The sequence below is a fragment of the Vombatus ursinus genome, unplaced genomic scaffold, assembly GCF_900497805.2.
Source record: "Vombatus ursinus unplaced genomic scaffold, bare-nosed wombat genome assembly UNPS02010284.1, whole genome shotgun sequence".
In the NCBI taxonomy this organism is placed as follows: domain Eukaryota; kingdom Metazoa; phylum Chordata; class Mammalia; order Diprotodontia; family Vombatidae; genus Vombatus; species Vombatus ursinus.
This window is the reverse complement of record NW_020950062.1, coordinates 8,386,102-8,403,622: the sequence shown is the minus strand read 5'-3', so window position 1 is coordinate 8,403,622 and position 17,521 is coordinate 8,386,102. Positions and strand designations below refer to the sequence as shown.

General features: G+C 36.2%; 1 protein-coding gene across 1 annotated transcript in view; it reads right to left on the bottom strand.

The window, feature by feature from the left end:
• The window catches only part of EIF3H (eukaryotic translation initiation factor 3 subunit H), a 116,827-nt gene that overhangs the window by 71,026 nt on the left and 28,280 nt on the right, over positions 1-17,521 (bottom strand). Inside the window, exon 2 of the mRNA XM_027853989.1 lies at positions 11,790-11,946. Within this exon, the coding sequence (XP_027709790.1) occupies positions 11,790-11,946 (157 nt within the window). The remainder of the gene's footprint in view (positions 1-11,789; positions 11,947-17,521) is intronic.

Sequence of the window (17,521 nt, the reverse complement as noted above, 5' to 3'; positions counted from 1 at the left end):
CATTTTCTCAAGTCAGGTACTGACCAAAGCAAAATCTAAATCCATTGCTCCTTCTCTTCCCTCTCCCCCTCTACCCCCCCCCACCAAAAAAAACCAACCATTGTATGAAAACCGTTTATTTTGGTCTGAAGCTGCTCGTACAAGTTATGGTCGTTTAGCACCTGCAATATTAAAGTTAGTCTGCTGAAAAACAGTGAGTTATTGGATCTATACTTAATTCAGTGTACTTTATAACATTTTAGGAATTCAGTTGTATAAAACAATATCTGAATCTTATCAGATGAACATTTTTTTCCCTTTTCATAAACCTCAGGTTGCACGTCTCAGAAAACAAATTAGTCCCTGGTTCTCCTAAGCTTGATAATAGTGCCCCCTAATGGGAAAGTTAGTGAGTTCTTCAGCCAATTTTTAAACCAAATTACCTTTTAATACAGCCAGCTTTAATTCACAGATAAATGATATGTTCAAGACCAGGTTTAAAAAAAAAAATTAAGATTTAAGGAAAGCCAACATTCCAAGACAAAAACATGCAGAGAATCAGGAAGAACTTGGGGGAAGAGAGAAACTACATGCAATACTGATTTTTTTTAAAACGTACACTCATCATAAATACTAACAGCCCAAAACAAGTTAACAGTTAAAATCAGGTAACAATTCTATTGTGTGGAACATATCATTAATTCAGTTTGCCTTCCGTGAAGCACCAGATTTTAAGACAGCATAGAAGCCTGTGATCATATGCCAAAATTTTAACCATTTCCTTCTTCTTCAAGGACAGCCTGGGCAAAGTGGAAAGAAAGGGCACACAATTGGGGTCAGAAGACCAAGGTTCAAATATCAGCTCTATTATTGGTAAAAATCACCTTTACAGACCTCAGTGTCCTGATTTGTAAAATGAGATTACTGTACTTAATCTCTAAGGTCCAGATCCCTTCCACATTCCTACTTGACTCACTTTGAATTCTGTGGCACCTCTCCTCAGACAGCATAACAGTTAAGAAAACAAAATTTTAAAATCTCATTTGTATAAGTCAAAAAACAAAAGAATCTACTTCTGACTTTTCTCAGTGAAACTATAAAAAGTACAATACCCAATGTCCATATTCTGTTAAGCAAAAAACTTCATTTGGGTAATCTCTGCACATTAAATGTAGAGATACAACATAAAATCATTGTTAATGTGAATAATTAGAACTGTAAAACTAATTACATATGAATCTAATTTTTAATCCAAAAGAAGCTGTCAAGAAAGAGTATTTAAAATACCCCAGATTTATATAAATCGATACAGGAAGGAACACATACAATAATGATAATAAAGTAAACAATGCTAAAAGCTATGAGAATTCAAATTAAACACAACAAATGCTATTGGTTCAAGAGCACCAATAGTAAAACATTTGCCTCCTCTTCACAGTGAAGTGGTAGACTTTGGGAATGGCATATTCTTCTTTGCTAAAGGAAAGGTTCCTGGAATCAGTCAGCCAAATATTTATTAAGTATCTACTGTATGCCCTAAGCACTGGGTATATATAAAAAGAGGCAAAAGACAGTCACTGCCCTCAAGAAGCTCACAATCTAATAGGGGAGACAACGCAAAAACAAATATAAACAAATTATATACAATATAAATAGGAAATAAATAATAGAGAGAAGGTACTAGAATTGAGAGGGGTTGGGAAAGATTACTTGAAGAAGATTGGATTTTAGTTAGGACTTAAAGGAAGCCAGAGAGGGTAGTAGTCAGAGATGAGGAGAGTGATTCCAGGACTGGCAGAGAAAATGCCCTGCCTACAACCTACAGATGGAGGGTCTTGTTCCTAAAACAGCCAGGAGGTCAGCGTCACTGCATTGGTGAATATGTGGTTGGAAATAAGGTGTAAGAAGAATGGAAAGATAAAAAGGGCTAGGTTATGAAGGGCTTTGAATGCCGAACAGAAGATGTTGTACTTGATCCTATAAATGTCAGGGAACCACTGGAGTTTATTGAGTAAAGGAGTGCCACATGGTCAGACTTGAGCTTTAGGAAAATTACATTGGTGGCTGAATGGAAGGTATATCAGAAACCACCCGCAAGCATGTGAGAGTTGATGAGGACCTGCACTATAGTAGTGGCAGTATCAGAGGAGAAAAGGGGACATATTCAAGAGATGTTACAAAGGTAACCTGGACAGGCCTTGGCAACAGATGGATATGGGGAGCAAGAGACAGTGAGGAATCCAGGATGACTCCTAGGTTGTGAGCTTGAAAGACTGAGAGGATGGGATCGCCCTCTACAGTAATAGGGTCCTGGAATTAAGCTAAGAAAATAACAAAAATGTCCATAACGTTAACTGAGATCCCAATGCTAGGCACATTCCTAAAAGGACGTAAATAATCAAAAGGCCCCATATACAGTAAAATATGAAAAAGCACTTTACATAAGTAGCAAAGAACTGGCAGAAAGTAGTTATTGATCAAATGGAGAAGGCTAAGCAAGTTATGGTACATGAATGCAAAAGAAATGATGTAAGAAATGATGAATACAAACAAAGAAAAACACCAGGAATACTTAAGTGAAATGATGCAAAGTGAAATAAGCAGAACTAGTGAAATGGTATACATGGCAACAATAAAAATACAAAGAACTGCAAAACAATAACAATGAATACTGTGAAATTACCATGACTGAACCAGTCCCCAAAGACACAAGCTGCAACACACACCCCTTTGTAGAAGTGAGGGACTATAGATGTAGAACACTGGATAGAACGGTGAACAAACTTTTTCAATGAGTTAGCTGGTTTCACTGGACTGTTTTCCCCCTTTTTAAATTTTTTTTTTTTTTTTTGTCGTACAAGATGGTTTTCTAGGAGGGGGAGAGGGCAGAGGCATTTTGAAAAAGGTTTTATGTAAAACGTCAAAGAAATTTAATTAATTTTTTTTAATATAAAAGGAAGAGTTCTATGAGGAAGAAGCAGTATTGGTAATATAGCATTAAAAGTAAGGCATCAGTAAACTTTTGTTTAAAAAAATAAAAGGATATGCTAAATGAAAATAAACAACTAAAATTTCATTTTCCAGCTAATAAACTACTCAGCAAAAATTAAGGAAGTTCAAATGTCAGAAAAAAACAGATATGCTCTGAATTTATAAATACAAATCAAAAAAAAAAATCTGGATTCCAAGAACTTGAGTTCAAACCTTGGCTCTTCTATTTATGATTTCTGTTGAGCCTGGATGTGACTTTAACCTATCTGTGCTTCAATTTCATTATCTATAAAACTATGGTGACATTAAAATGAATATATGCTGTATATAGACTGAATTCTTTAAGAGGCACCGAACCTCAAAATTCAGTTCTTCAATCAAATTTTCCCATTTGCTCATATGTACCATGAACTTTCAATATCTACTGACCTAGCAGATAAACCTCTAAAAAAAGTTCTAAATAAATAAATGCAATCTAGTTCTTCTACCTTCCAGCAACTTTTCATCTACTTCAGAAGACAGGGAAAAGACAGGTAAAAGCCTTAAACGAAATAAGGCAAGACACAGTTATTCTTGTGTAAGACTAAGTGGCAAAACAAGTATAGTTAACATATCAACCTCTGGGTCTGATTATGTGTGTATTGTATCAGTAACCAAAACACAAAAATTTAAACTTCAAAAATAAACCAAAAAAAAACAATCCCCAGTCATACAAGGTTCTGTACTGTTCAAGGTGTTTTCATAAACATTATTTCAAATTATCTTTCCAACAGCCCTAATACAGTAGGGTGGGCCAGGTATTATCATCACATGTTATTGATACAGAAACTGAGACTTGAAGAGATTCAATTAGCTTGGCTAAAATCACAAGGGTAGTTAATGGTACAGCCTGATTCTGAATCAAGTGTTCTTTTAAAAATATATATTTTAATGATGCTTTATGACATCCTTGTCACTTCCCACTGACTCTCTCCACCTTAGGACCTTCTTCTCTGTCAAGTAAAACAAATCACATCACTCATTTCTTCAAACATAAACCTCATTGCCCATCCATACCCGACTGCCTCTCAGATAAAATGGCTCACCATTAGTACTCTTTTATATAGACTTGCATTCATAAGAATTCCCATAACAAACCTTTCAATGTTCTTTTTACTTATTTTTAATTTTGAATTAAACATTAAAAAAGAGTATTTCCAAAACTGCAATCATTATCTTTCCATACCAACTATTCCAACTTCAAAACTTCCTTATTATTGTAAAGGGTACCACCATACTCACCATCACCCAGGATTGAAACCTAGGCGTCATTCTCAACTCCTCACTCTCTCACCTTCATCCCATATCCAATGTGTTACCAAATCTTAACCATTTTACCTTCATTATATCTGTCTACAGCCCCTTCTCTCCTCCATCCTGGTGTAACCCTCATCACCACACTTAGACTACTGGAATAGTCTGCTGGTTAGTCTTTCTGCCTTAAGTCTCTATCCACTACTACCTACTACTCCACCCAATCTACTCATTCTCCATTCAACTGTCACAAGTGATCTTTCTAAAAATATACAGATCCATCCAAGTAAATTTCTCCCGGTTCTGTTCTCCACCCCTTCTTCCCTCCAATCAATTAACTCTAGTGGCTTCTTGTTACTTCTAGGATATAAAATACTCTGACTTTCAGACTCATTATAACTTGGCCCCCTGCTACTTTTACAAGTCTTCTTACATTTTATTTGCTCATAGAAATACCCTCCTCCCCACCATTTCTGGGATCCAAAGCCTTCTTGTCTTTCCCAACACAAGACACTCCATCATCTCCCTAATTCTGTGCATTTTCACTGGTTGTCCCCCATTCCTAGAATGCACTTTCTTCTCATCTCAGCCTCCTGGCTTCCTTTAAGGCTCAGACAAAAATCCCATCTTCTACAAATCTCACTTTTCCTGATCCACCTTAATGCTACTGCCTTCCTTCTGTTGATTATCTTCAATTTATCCTGCATATATGTTCTTTGTACATACTTGTTTTGAATGTTTTGTTTTGATTGTCTCCCAGATTTCAATGTGAGTTACTTGAAGGCAGGCCCCACCTTTGTTTTTCTCTGTGCCCCATCACTTAGTAAAATGCCTGGCACCTAGTAAGCACTTAAATGCTTGTTGTTTGCCTGATTCTTCATTTTTTATAGTATAAAAATAATTCATTATATTCAAACGCTACAATTTAGTCAGCCATTCTTCAAGTGATAAGTACTTCTCTCATTGTGAGATCTTATCTTCTTTTCTTTTAATCTCCTATTAACTCCTCCAACAATCCAGTCCAACTCTCACTTAGGATGTTTTTTGGCAGACACTGGAGTGGTTTGCCATTTCCTTCTCTAGCTCTTTTCAGAGATGAGGAAACTGAGGCAAACAGGGTTAAGTGACTTGTCCAGGGTCACACAGCTAGTCTGAGGTCATATTTGAACTCAAGTCTTCCTGACTCTAAGAGTGACACTCTATCCACTCCACCACCCCTCTCATAATTCACCCCCTTTCCCTGTTGAGTTTCATGTATTTCCATCTAACACTAACACCGTTGGGGGAAGGGGTACATGCACGCATGCATGTGTTTATGTGTTCACAGCCTCCTTTGTCTGATTCAGAGAAGAGTGAAGTTCAGCAGATGACTGCTTCCCTACCCCTTTTCTCAATGATTCTTTAGTATTCTCACATGCCCCCAATTATAAGAAAAAAAGATATCCTCCTTTTTGATTACCTCCTTCTTGATCTTTGCTTGTATTAGTGAATTCCTCTTTTATGTTCCCTTTTTTCCTTCTTCATACTCCCATACCAAGAATAATATATCTCAAAGTTCTATTTTTCTTATTCAATTCCCTCTCATTTGAAGATATCAAGATTATAAAGGAGAATTTGTTTCTTCTCCATCACTGGAATATTAGCACTACAACATACAACCCCATCCAAATGCTCAAATACATTTACCTTTCCAGGTTTCGTTTGACTCTTCCATTTGTACTTCAAAAGTTCCTACTCAACTCTTTTTTTTCCCCCATCAGAAACATTTGAAAGTTCTATATTCCATTAAAAGCCCATTTTTCCCCCTCCAGGATTATACTCAGTTATTCTTGGTTATAAGTATATTATCTTTTTTGCCTCTTACGATTTGCATTACAGGACCTCCTCTTGTTTATCAGAACCTGCCAGATCCTGTGTAATCTTGACTGTGGTCCCTTGGTATCTGAACTGCTATTTCTGAATTTTTTTCCTTTACAATGGAGCTCTGGATTTTGGCTATAACATTCTTGAGATTTTTCCTTCTGGATCTCCTCTCAGGGCATGATCAGTTGATTCTATCTTCACTTTACCCTCTGGTTCTAATAAGGAGTTTTCAGTCACAATTTTTTGAAACATAGTATTTAGGTGGGTTTTTTTTTCTTCAAATCAGTTTTTAGGGAGTATAATGATTCTTAAACTATCTTTCCTTCACCCGCTTCCAAGGTCAGTTCTTTTTAAAGCAGATAATTTAAATTTTCTTCTATTTTTTTCAATTTTTTGGCTTTGTTTAATTATTTCTTGCTGCTTCTTGATTTGTCTGATTTATCTGAATTTGCAAGGAGTCTTTTATTTTACTTGGACAAAGCTTATCACTTTCTTTTCTAATCTATTTATTCTCTTTCCAATTCTTTTCTGCCAGAACTTTTATTTCATTAGTTTATCTTTTGCTTCATCTCTTATATACTTCCTACAAAAAAAAAAAATCTGTTTTTCTTTTGAATCCTGTTGTAGTTATTAAGGAATTATTAAGTTGAAATTATAGATATTTCTGGATCTACAAGAATTCTTTAGAGTGTTCAGTTATTTTCTTCAATTTATCCATCTCTTGTCCTTAGTTTCTGAACTGAGATTTTGTGCCAGAGAAAGGTTCCTTCTACCTCCTGCTTTTGGGTGGAATAGTAGGCCCTGATAGATCTCAACATGGATCACCTGTGTTTCTGTGCTTACTCTCACCCCCATACCCCCAAGCCCTTACCTTTGAGGTACATTGCACTGGGTCTTCAGGGCCCTCTATGGTATCTCAGTACAGAGTGCTAGGCAACCCAAGAGCTCAAGGGTCTAGAATATTCCAGTCTGAGCGCTACTAAGAATGCTGGCTCACCAAACTGGTCACTACTGCTTCAGGTTGCTTCTGATATCCGTTCTGTAGGTCTCCAACTGTCTTGAAGATTTCCTAGGGAAAGTCTTCTACTCTTGATATCTTTGGTCAGTCTCTGATGTACTATGAAGCTACCACAAGCGCTGGATATTCTGACTTTTCTACTGTCTGTGAGCTTCTCACCAATGCTGCACAATTCTGGGGTGGAAGAAGTTATTTACTGCAGCTGCTCAATAGATTTCTTAATTATTATTCCTGATGGTGCTATCTTTTGGTTTTTGAAAGAATAGGATGTAGGAACTAGGTTATCTACCTCATTTCAGGCAGCCATTTTAAAAGGAAAACTCAATGTACTTTTCCCTTGTGTCCATAGTTGAAATTGTTTTCCTGGTTCTGCTCATTTGGCTCTGCATCATTCTTCATTTCCTGAAGTATTCCATTATATTGAGATCATATAGTTTGTTCAGCTATTCCCCAAAGAGCATCCTTTGGTTTCAATTCTTTGCTACTACAAAAATTGCTTCTACAAATATTATTTCATGTGTAAGACCTTTCTTTATACACTTCATTAGCTGGTGTTCTTGAATTTATGAAACACTTGACTTAGTTCAATTGTTTCTGGGTCTAGCTTACCCTGCCTAGGCCTTTGATCCATTTTTCATTTTTAACCAGTAACCCCAATGTTCTTTTTAGAATACAATGCTATTATATTTAAATATATTCTTCATCCTCTATAAAATATTTCATTTTCTCTCCCTAAGCCTCAGTTTCCTTATCTATAAGAGGAGAGCTTAAACTAGCTATCTTTAAGATTCAATTCTCAGAAAATTCAAGTTTCTGGTCACAACAATAGTCACATAAGCTTCTTTAGTGAATCTGAAACATAATTCAATTAAAAAACATGAACTGTTTAGTTTTGATGTACATCCCTGAAGCCTAACACGGTACCGTGCACATGGTAAACTCTCTGCTAAGGTCTGGGGATACACAAAAAACAAATTAATTCATGAGCTCAAGAAGCTTATATACCATCTATCTAATGATGAGATACATTCACATTATAGATAATTATAATTTTGTAGGTATATAAAATATGAGTATCTAGATAGTCACTGATACCTATGAAAATTGACTAGGATTACATCTTACAAACAGAAGTGAGGGCAAAGCTGAAATAAATTATATACAGATATGGTTCTTCTTTCCCCCTAAGACATCATGTCCCTTTGAGTAACATGTTTGCTTCCTCATATAAATACAATTTAAATAGAAGTGGCTTGTGAAAATGTTGGATAGAGACATAGGGAAATGTGACAAACTACAACTCCTCTAAACTAAATTCCTTAAAAATTTCTGAATTTAAAATGAGTGAAAGAACACTATAAAGTCTGAAATTCTACGGTTCTATGAAACCTAACTTCAGGTATGCCAGGAGAAATGAACATGTTGGGTTCATTTTAAGACTGCACCCCCTCCCCACCAAAAAAAAATATATAGATATATCTATATATATATCTATATGTATTTTTTAGCTGCAATTGCCAGCTCCATTATAATCCTGAATGAGAAACAAAAACTTTAGGTAAAATAAAACACACTAATTCAGACTAATGGGAAGGACTTTTGCAGAAAGGCAGACATAAATCAGAATCATAAAATCAGAGTGAGAAGGGATCTCATTTGTCACTAAGTCCAATCTTCTACCTGATACAAGTTTTCCCTCCAGTGATGAGGAACTGTTTCTGAGGTAGTCTGTTTTCTTTGAAAATATTAAATACTTCCTTGCCAGAAAAATCACATACCTAGTCCCAATCTTTATCCCTATTTTCTTATACTGAGCTGAAGCCGACTTCTCTGTAAATACTTCCATGTATTAATACTACTCATCCTCTCTGGAACCACACAGAGTAAATCTAATCCTTCTTCCACAAGACAATTTTCAAATATTTAAAGGGAGGGATCATGTTCTTGCCATACTCACAACACACACTTAAGTCTCTTATAAAATTATAAGAACGTGGATCTGGAGCTGAAAAGACTTAAAAAGATTACTATTGAAGATCATTGAGTCCAACTATCTCATTTTACAAATAAGGCTGAAAGAAAGAATCCCTGACCCAGGATTATAAAAAAAAAAAGTACGTGAGACAAGATTCTAACCTAGGTGTTAATGATTCCAAGTCCAGTGCACTATCAAACACCAGGCTATCTCAGTATCTAGACCAGATGCTCCCACAGTCCCTTCGACCAACCTGCATAAACTACATTTTCAAAATCCCTCATTATCAGTCACTCTCCTTCTAGACAAGTATCAGCTTCCTCAATGATGTTTCTCCTAAAATGTGGCACCTAGCACGAAAAATAATACTTAGGTCATCTAGCCAGCAAACTACAGAGAAGACTATGACTTCCAATATCTTAGACATAATAAAATGGCCCAAGGTCAAATTAACTTTTTTGGCTGCCTAGATTCTACAATAATCACAGCTTGTAAAGACATCAAGATAATGTCCCCTCAAAAAAGTGTTCAAACCCTTTGACTCAGTGCAAGAAAAAAAAAAAAGGCAAGTTAGATTTGGCGTCAAAGAGCTTCATTTAAATTCCAGCTCAGCATGGGCTTTCTAAGTGGCTTCAGCAATTCACCTGTCTGATACTCAATTTCCTCATTGTAAAATGAGTTGAACTAGATGACTGTATAATCCTCTTATTAAAGTTATACTGGTGAGTACATATTCCAAGGAGAACAAGTGAAAAAAAAGGTCCCATATTATATTTTTTAAAAAGTCATTGCAGCATTTTTTTTTTGGTGGTAGCAACAGACAGAAATAAAGTTGGTGCCCTAACTATGGAATGGCTAAACAATGAGTAACGTATTATTTCTGTGCCATAAGAGGAACTCCGAAAAACATAGGACTTACGAAATTATGCAATATAAACAATATATGCAACTAAAACACACAAATATACATAACTATAAAAATGTCAATGAAAAGAATAAAAGAAAGCTGAACAATGAAATAATAATGACCAATTATTGTCCCAATAGCAGTTAAGACAATGCACTTCCCTAGATGGCTAAGCAACGTCCCACAAGATATCAGACTAGGTCAATATGTGATTAGTTTTGCTTAGTTATTTTTTTTTTCTTAGAGAGGAAGGAAAGTAATTGAGATATTTAAAAAAAGGAAGAAGGGAAGGGGAAGGAACCAAACTCTTATCTGTCACCTAAATCTTCCCTCTCTTCCTACCTTCCCTATTATTGTAGAGGGAATCACCATCCTACTCCGTCAGGCTCACAACCCAGGAATCATCCTGGACTCCTCACTATCTCTCACCTCCCCCATATCCAATCAGTTGCCAAAGCCTGTCAATTTCCCCTTTGCATATCTATGGAATACACTCCCTTCTCTCCTCTGATACTGTCATATTCTGATGCAGTTTCTCATCATTTCATACCTAGACTATTACAATAGCCCGTTGGTGGGTCTACCTGCTTCAAATCTCTCCCCAGAACAGGAATGATCTCTGCCTACTGACTTCCTTGGCATCTTTTAAGACCCAGCTAAAATCCCATCTTCTCCAGGAAGTCTTTCCCAACCTCTCTTAATTCTAGAGGCTACCCTTTGTTCATTATTTCCTACTTATTTAGTATAAAGCGTATATAGTAATTTATTTCTCCCTCATTAGATTATGAGCTCCTTGAGGGTAGGAACTATCCTTGGACCACTTTTGAATGCAACACTTAGCACAGTGCACGGCACATAGTATGTATTTAGTAAACATAGTAAAGACCGACAGATTATTCAAAGGTTACAATAGACACAAAATAATAGTTGCTAAGGGGAGGAGGGAATCTAGAAGAAGATCTGGAGGGGAGGGGGAAGCTATAGAATACAAAATCAAAAACGTGAAGGGAACAGACTAGATCAGTGGTGTCAAACCCAAATAGAAATTCCCTACAGGCACATACTACCTTATAACATTATCTATGTTCTATTGTATTTTATTTTGCTAAATATTTCCCAATTACATTTTAATGTGGTCTGGCCTCCAGAATGTTGTGGGCCTGTATGCAGCACCAACCTTCACCCCATGGTTTTACACCTCTGGACTGAATGATCTTTGATTGGTAAAGTGTGAATTGCTAAACATGTTTGAGAAAGAAAAATACCTGAAACACAGACACTAAGCAGTGCCATAAAAAAGCATATTTTAATAAATAGATAAGAATGATTTGTGATTAATACATCAATGCCCCAATTACTTACCTTCCTCCACCCAAACACAACAATTATAATGTCATAGTATAAAACTGCCCTTCGAAAATACTAGGAAACAGATTGTTCTCCTAAATAGGTAACAACATCCCAAGGAAAACTTGTAAATGATGTGTTTAGAAATCATTTTCTTTATGGAAAAGTAAGCTTCATTTAGTACCTTCCCAAATTATCACAAATGCCAAGGCCAATAAAGCCAAATCAAGTTTACTGTAGATTTTAAAGTATATAGCCAAAGCACCCATGTGCTTTTTACAAAAACAAAAGATTGACAAAAAAAAGTGACATCAAATCAATTCTTACAACAGAAAGATTCTCTGTCATAGAGAATGTTCCTGAAATGTCAGCTAATTTAAGAGTACTGAAAAGGCATATGAAAGAAACACCATTACCTTCATCAAAATCAGCATCATCCTCCGTGTGTTGGGGAAAGGGAAAACAATTGGTGATTTCAAGTCTGTCTTCTACCACCAGACCCAAAAGTACTCCCTGGACAACTTCATTCCCCTGTCCTTCTTCTTGGTAATGTTTAATTATTTTCAAAACAACCTAAAAGAAACCATATAAATAGTTTTACAGGTATTTGCAGAGTTCCAAAATCTTTTATCTGAAAGAAAATAAGTAGATTGCAATGCTACTGAATTCAACTGATAAAAACAATTAGAAGCAGTAATAAAATGTAATAAATATAGAGGAGTACACTGATGAGATGGGAGAGAAGGAAAGAGGGGTGCAAAAAGGGGAGAGAGATAATGAGTATGTCCTGGCTAGTAAGTTAAGGCACTTAACAGTCAAAAGGCTGATAAGATCATTATATATTTTTTTTAGCCATAGTAACTCAGAAAAACAGTCTAGTTCAACCTTAAGTTTGAGAATAGGTTTTCACTTGTCATTACTGTCTTTAGATACCAAATAACTATTCAACTATCAATTAGCTATTCAGTTACTAACCTTTATCTTGGATTGAAATTTGGGGGGGGTGGCACAACCCACAGGGAGAGGGTGAGAAGCATGTAGAAGGTAACAAATTATATTTTGGCCATAGTAGTGACAGATAACTCCATAGCACCTACAAGGGCTGGCACCCTCTTCTTTATAGTACCTTCTTCTTGACAGTATGCGTTTTGTGTTGTTTGGTAGAGGCACAATGTCAGTTAAAGGTCTGAATTAGGAGACCTGGGCTGAAATCTCCCCTATGATTCTTAACTGTATGGCATCAGACAACTCCCTAATAGGGCTGACCAAATCCTAAACTTGAGCTTGATTGACCTAAGTGATGAAGGAAATACCCTGTAGGTCCTTCTAACATTGAAAAGTTACAGTATTCATTTAAATCTATTAACTAGAAATGTAATTTACAAGTTTAGAACAGATTACTTGTTAGAAATGTTTATTAAGACACTCTTTTTTCCTATGGTGAAATCTATGGAAAAGTATTCAGAAATATAACTTGACAGACATCCTTCTCAGTCACAGCACGGGCCAACCAGGTCTTGGGTAGCAGAAAGAAGGCCAACAGCTCCTCTCTCATTTGAGGTTTGGGGAAGGTAGGTAGGTGATGGAGGAGTAAATACTCCTTTCTTCCCTCCCACCCCAGTCCTAGTGGAAGGAATGGAGACTCTTTACCTCCCACAAGAGGCAGTATGAGAATAAGGCTATTGAGAGTAGGGGATTTCAACCACAAGTTTGTGGGATAAGGGTGGAAAGTTCTATTAGAGGACAGAAAGGCAACACTGATCAGCATGATACTTTCCTTGGAAGATTTTTAGTTACAAAAATGCAATACAGCTTTAGGCCTTTAATGGCAATGTCCATAGAAACCACAAGATGGGGATGTTACCTCAATGAAAGGCTGTCTGTCTGTGTAGGTCTTCTATCAATATTAGGATCATAGGGCTGGAAGGAACCATCTAAAACAACACGTTCACATAAGAAACAGGGGCTCAGAGTGAAGTGATCTGCCCAAGGTCACATAGTAGTAAGTAGCAGAACTAGGAAACAAACCTCTATCTTTTCACTCGAAAACTTGCTTTACCCTGAAGCACACATTTTACTGTCTGTCTACATTTCTTTCTTCCTCTGTCCTTTTAACTGTGAATAATATAGAAATTAAGAATTTTATTTGCTAGCATTGTTCCATGTTGACCATGTAAAAAGAAGGCAAATGGAATATTACATATTTCTCTCAAAAGAAAAAGCTAACTAATGCAAGTTACTTTTTTAACTTACCTTTCTGGACTCCTTTCTCTTTTGAAGGTCAATGATCCCGAAAGAAAGGTTTCCCAGTTGTGCTAAAGGGGCTCAAGTTTTTCCTGAAGGTTTATTAGTCCTCAATAATAAGAGGAAACTAGAGGAAAGGGGGACTTTTTATTTGGAAACTTTATAGAATAAAATGGCTAACACTTCAAGCACTTCTGAATTTTCTGTACTGACCGTATACTAATGACCAGATTTGAAATTTTACTAAATATTTTCCTTTTTCCAGAAGCTTGGTTATATAAACAAAGATACTTCCATAAACTATGTGAAGATGTCACAAAAGGCCATTAAGTAAGTTGGCCAATAAGGTAAATTGTTCTGAACTTCTTATACTTTGTTTCATTCCTACTCCCACTGGCACACCATCTTACATAGTAATGTTTGCTAAAATATAGTCACCACATTCTTCTGAGGTTTAACTGTTGTCAGTTGGAAGAGTCTCAGCAAGAAATCCCAAACTGCAAGAAGCCAACCAGATGTTGTCTTCTGGGATGATGCTACATGGAATTATTTTTATTCCTATTCTTTATTATTCAGTATAGACACAGCCTAAGACTACTATGCATTCACTAATGATATAGCATCAGGAAGAATCATTTGATTCTTTAAAATAAAAATTCACTTGGTCCTTTCTTTGAACCTTCCTTCTCTCAAAGGATGAAAATAAGAAGCAAAAAAGAAGGGATGCTAGAATATAATTCTTAATTCAGTAGAGGACAAGATTAACTGTAATTGTATGTATATTTAAAGAAATCAACCTGTAACTATCCTAGATAGATGCTTGTGAACTGAGGCCCCTGAAGAAACAAAGCAGTTTGGCTAAATGAAAAGCAAATAATCTTGTTCCTGTTGGCATAACCTCTAAGAATGATCTGTCAAACTCATACCATGAATTGTCAATTTCATATAAGAAGCCTAGAATAATCATATTTTTAAAATGAATTTTGTTTCAATTTTGTCTTTAAATAGTGCTTTAAAATGTTCCCTCAAAGATTATGCAGAAAGCTTTGAAAAATTTATTCCATATTAGATTTTTGTTACTTTGGTTTTTACCAGCTTACTCTACCAAGTTCATACCCCAAGGAATGGAAATACTGGTATAGTTGTTATTTCTTTAAATGTAGCTAAACAGCCCATGTGTTTTTATGAACAGTCATATTTACTAGAATGCAGGTTGGCTGAAAAGGACTTCAACAATAAATCACTTTTTGAAATTCAATCCATATTTCCTAGAAAAATCGGATAAGACTGGCAGAAAACAGATTTAGACCTGTACTTTACATAATCTACCACAATACACTACCAATAGAGGCTACCTGTATATAAAAGTCACATCCAAAAAATATTAAGACTGTAACAACAGTGGTTAGGGAAAGAATGAAGCAAGGAATAAAAGTGAGCATAAATAATTATGATTAAATAAAATATAAAAGTCTTTGCAAAAACAAAATCAAAGTAGTTAGAATGAGATTGTCAATAGCAAAATAGATCTTTGTATATTTCAGGAAAAAAGTATGATACACAAGATATGTGGGGAATTCACACAAATACACAAATACGAGAAGTAGAGGAAAAACTGAGTGATGCAAGAAAATCATGAAAAACAAGTCAACAGCTTGCTAAAGGAGATCCAAAAAAATACTGAAGAAAATAACACCTTAAAAAATAGCCTAGGGGCAGCTAGGTGGCACAGTGAATACAGCACAGGCCCTGAAGTCAGGAGGACCTGAGTTCAAATGAGGCCTCAGACCAACACTTGACACTTAACTAGCTGTGTGACCCTGGGCAAGTCACTTAACCCCAACTGCCTAAAAACTAAAAAAAAAAAAAAAAAATAGCCTAACCCAAATGGCAAAAGAGGTCCAAAAAGCCAATGAGAAGAATGCCCCAAAAAGCAAAATCGGCCAAATGGAAAAGGAAGTCCAAAAGATTACTGAAGAAAATACTTCCTTAAAAATTAGAATAGAGCAATTGGAAGCTAGTGACTTTATGAGAAATCAAGACACTCTAAAAACAAATCCAAAAGAATGAAAAATAAGAAGACAATGTGAAATATCTCATTGGAAAAACAACTGACCTGGAAAATAGATCCAGGAGAGAGAATTTAAAAATTGAACTATCTGAAAGCCATGATCAAAAAAAGAGCGTAGACATCATTTTTTCAAGAAATTACCCAGGAAAACTGTCCTGATATTTCAGAACCACAGCGCAAAATAGAAATTGAAAGAATCCACCAATCTCCTCCTGAAAGAGATCCCCAAAAGAAAACTCCTAGGAATATTGTAGCCAAATTTCAAAGTTCCCAGGTCAAGAAGAAAATATTACAAGCAGTCAGAAAGAAACAATTCAAGGATTGTGGAACACAATCGGGATAACACAAGATTTAGCTGCTTCTACATTAAGGGGCCGCAGGGCATGAATATAATATTCTGGAGGGCAAACGAGACAGGATTACAACCAAGAATAACCTACCCAGCAAAACTAAGTATAATCCTGCAAGGGAAAAAATGGTCATTCATTGAAATAGAGGACTTTCAAGCATTCTTGATGAAAAGACCAGAGCTAAATAGAAAATTTGATTTTCAAATACAAGACTCAAGTGGAACATGAAGAGGTAAACAGGAAAGAGAAAATCATAAGAGACTTATAAAGGTTGAACTGTTTACATTCCTGCATGGGAAGATGATATTTGTAACTCATGAGACCTCTGTCAGTATTAGAGTAGTTGGAGGGGAAAAAATTATATGTACATAGATATAGACAGATAGATAGATAGAGGGCACACGGTAAGTTGAAAATGAAGGGGTCATATCTGGGGAATAAAATTAAGGGGTGAGAGAGAATTATACTAGGAGAAGGGGAAAGAGAGAGGTAGAATGGGGTAAATTATCTCACCAAAAAAGAAAAACAGAAAAGAAAAGGCTCTTACAGTGGAGGGGAAACGGGGGAAGGTGAGAGGGAATGAGTGAATCTTATTCTCATTGGATTTGACTTAAGGAGGGAATAACATACACACTCAATTGGGTATGGAAATCTGTCTTACCCTATAGGAAAATAGGGGGAGGGAAGGGGACAAGAGAGTAGGGGGGATGATAGAGAGGAGGGCAGATTGGGAAAGGGGGTAATCAGAAGCAAATACTTCTGAGGAGGGACAGGGTCAAAAGAAAGAACAGAATAAATGGGGGGGGCGGGATAGGATTAAGGGAAATAGAGTTATTTCATAGCATGTCTACTATGGAAGTGTTTTGCATAACTGCACATATATAACCTACATTTAGTTGCTTGCCTTATCAATGAGGGTGGGTGGGGAGGGAGGAAGGGAGAAGAAAATTCGGAACCCAAAGTTTTAAAAACACGTTTAAAAAAAATGTTCTCACATGCAACTGGGAAATAAGAAATACAGGAAATGGGGTACAGAAATCCATCCTGCCCTACAGGAAAATTGAAGGGGAAGGGGATAAGAGAACGGGGGGAGAGATAGAAGGGAAGGCAGACTAGGAGAAGGGGTATTCAGAATGCATGCCATCTTGGGGTGGGTGGAGGGGTGAGATAGGGTGAAAATTTGGAACTCAAAATCTTGTGGAAGTCCATGTTGAAAACAAAAAAATAAATTAAAATTACCATAAAAAAAAAAAAAGAAGAAGAAGAAAACCAACCAGAGTACTCTGGGTGGAGGACGACTGTGTCCAGATTGCTGGAGGCAGCAGAACCTCATGATCAAGCCACTTTCTCAACAGGAGAAGTGGAAGACTTTAGCCTCACCTCCTCATGAAATGTCAACCAATCAGGGTGGATTTTCACCTTTTCTTTATTTTTCATTTATTTATTTTTAGGAAGACTCAACATTTATTAAGCACCTTCAGTG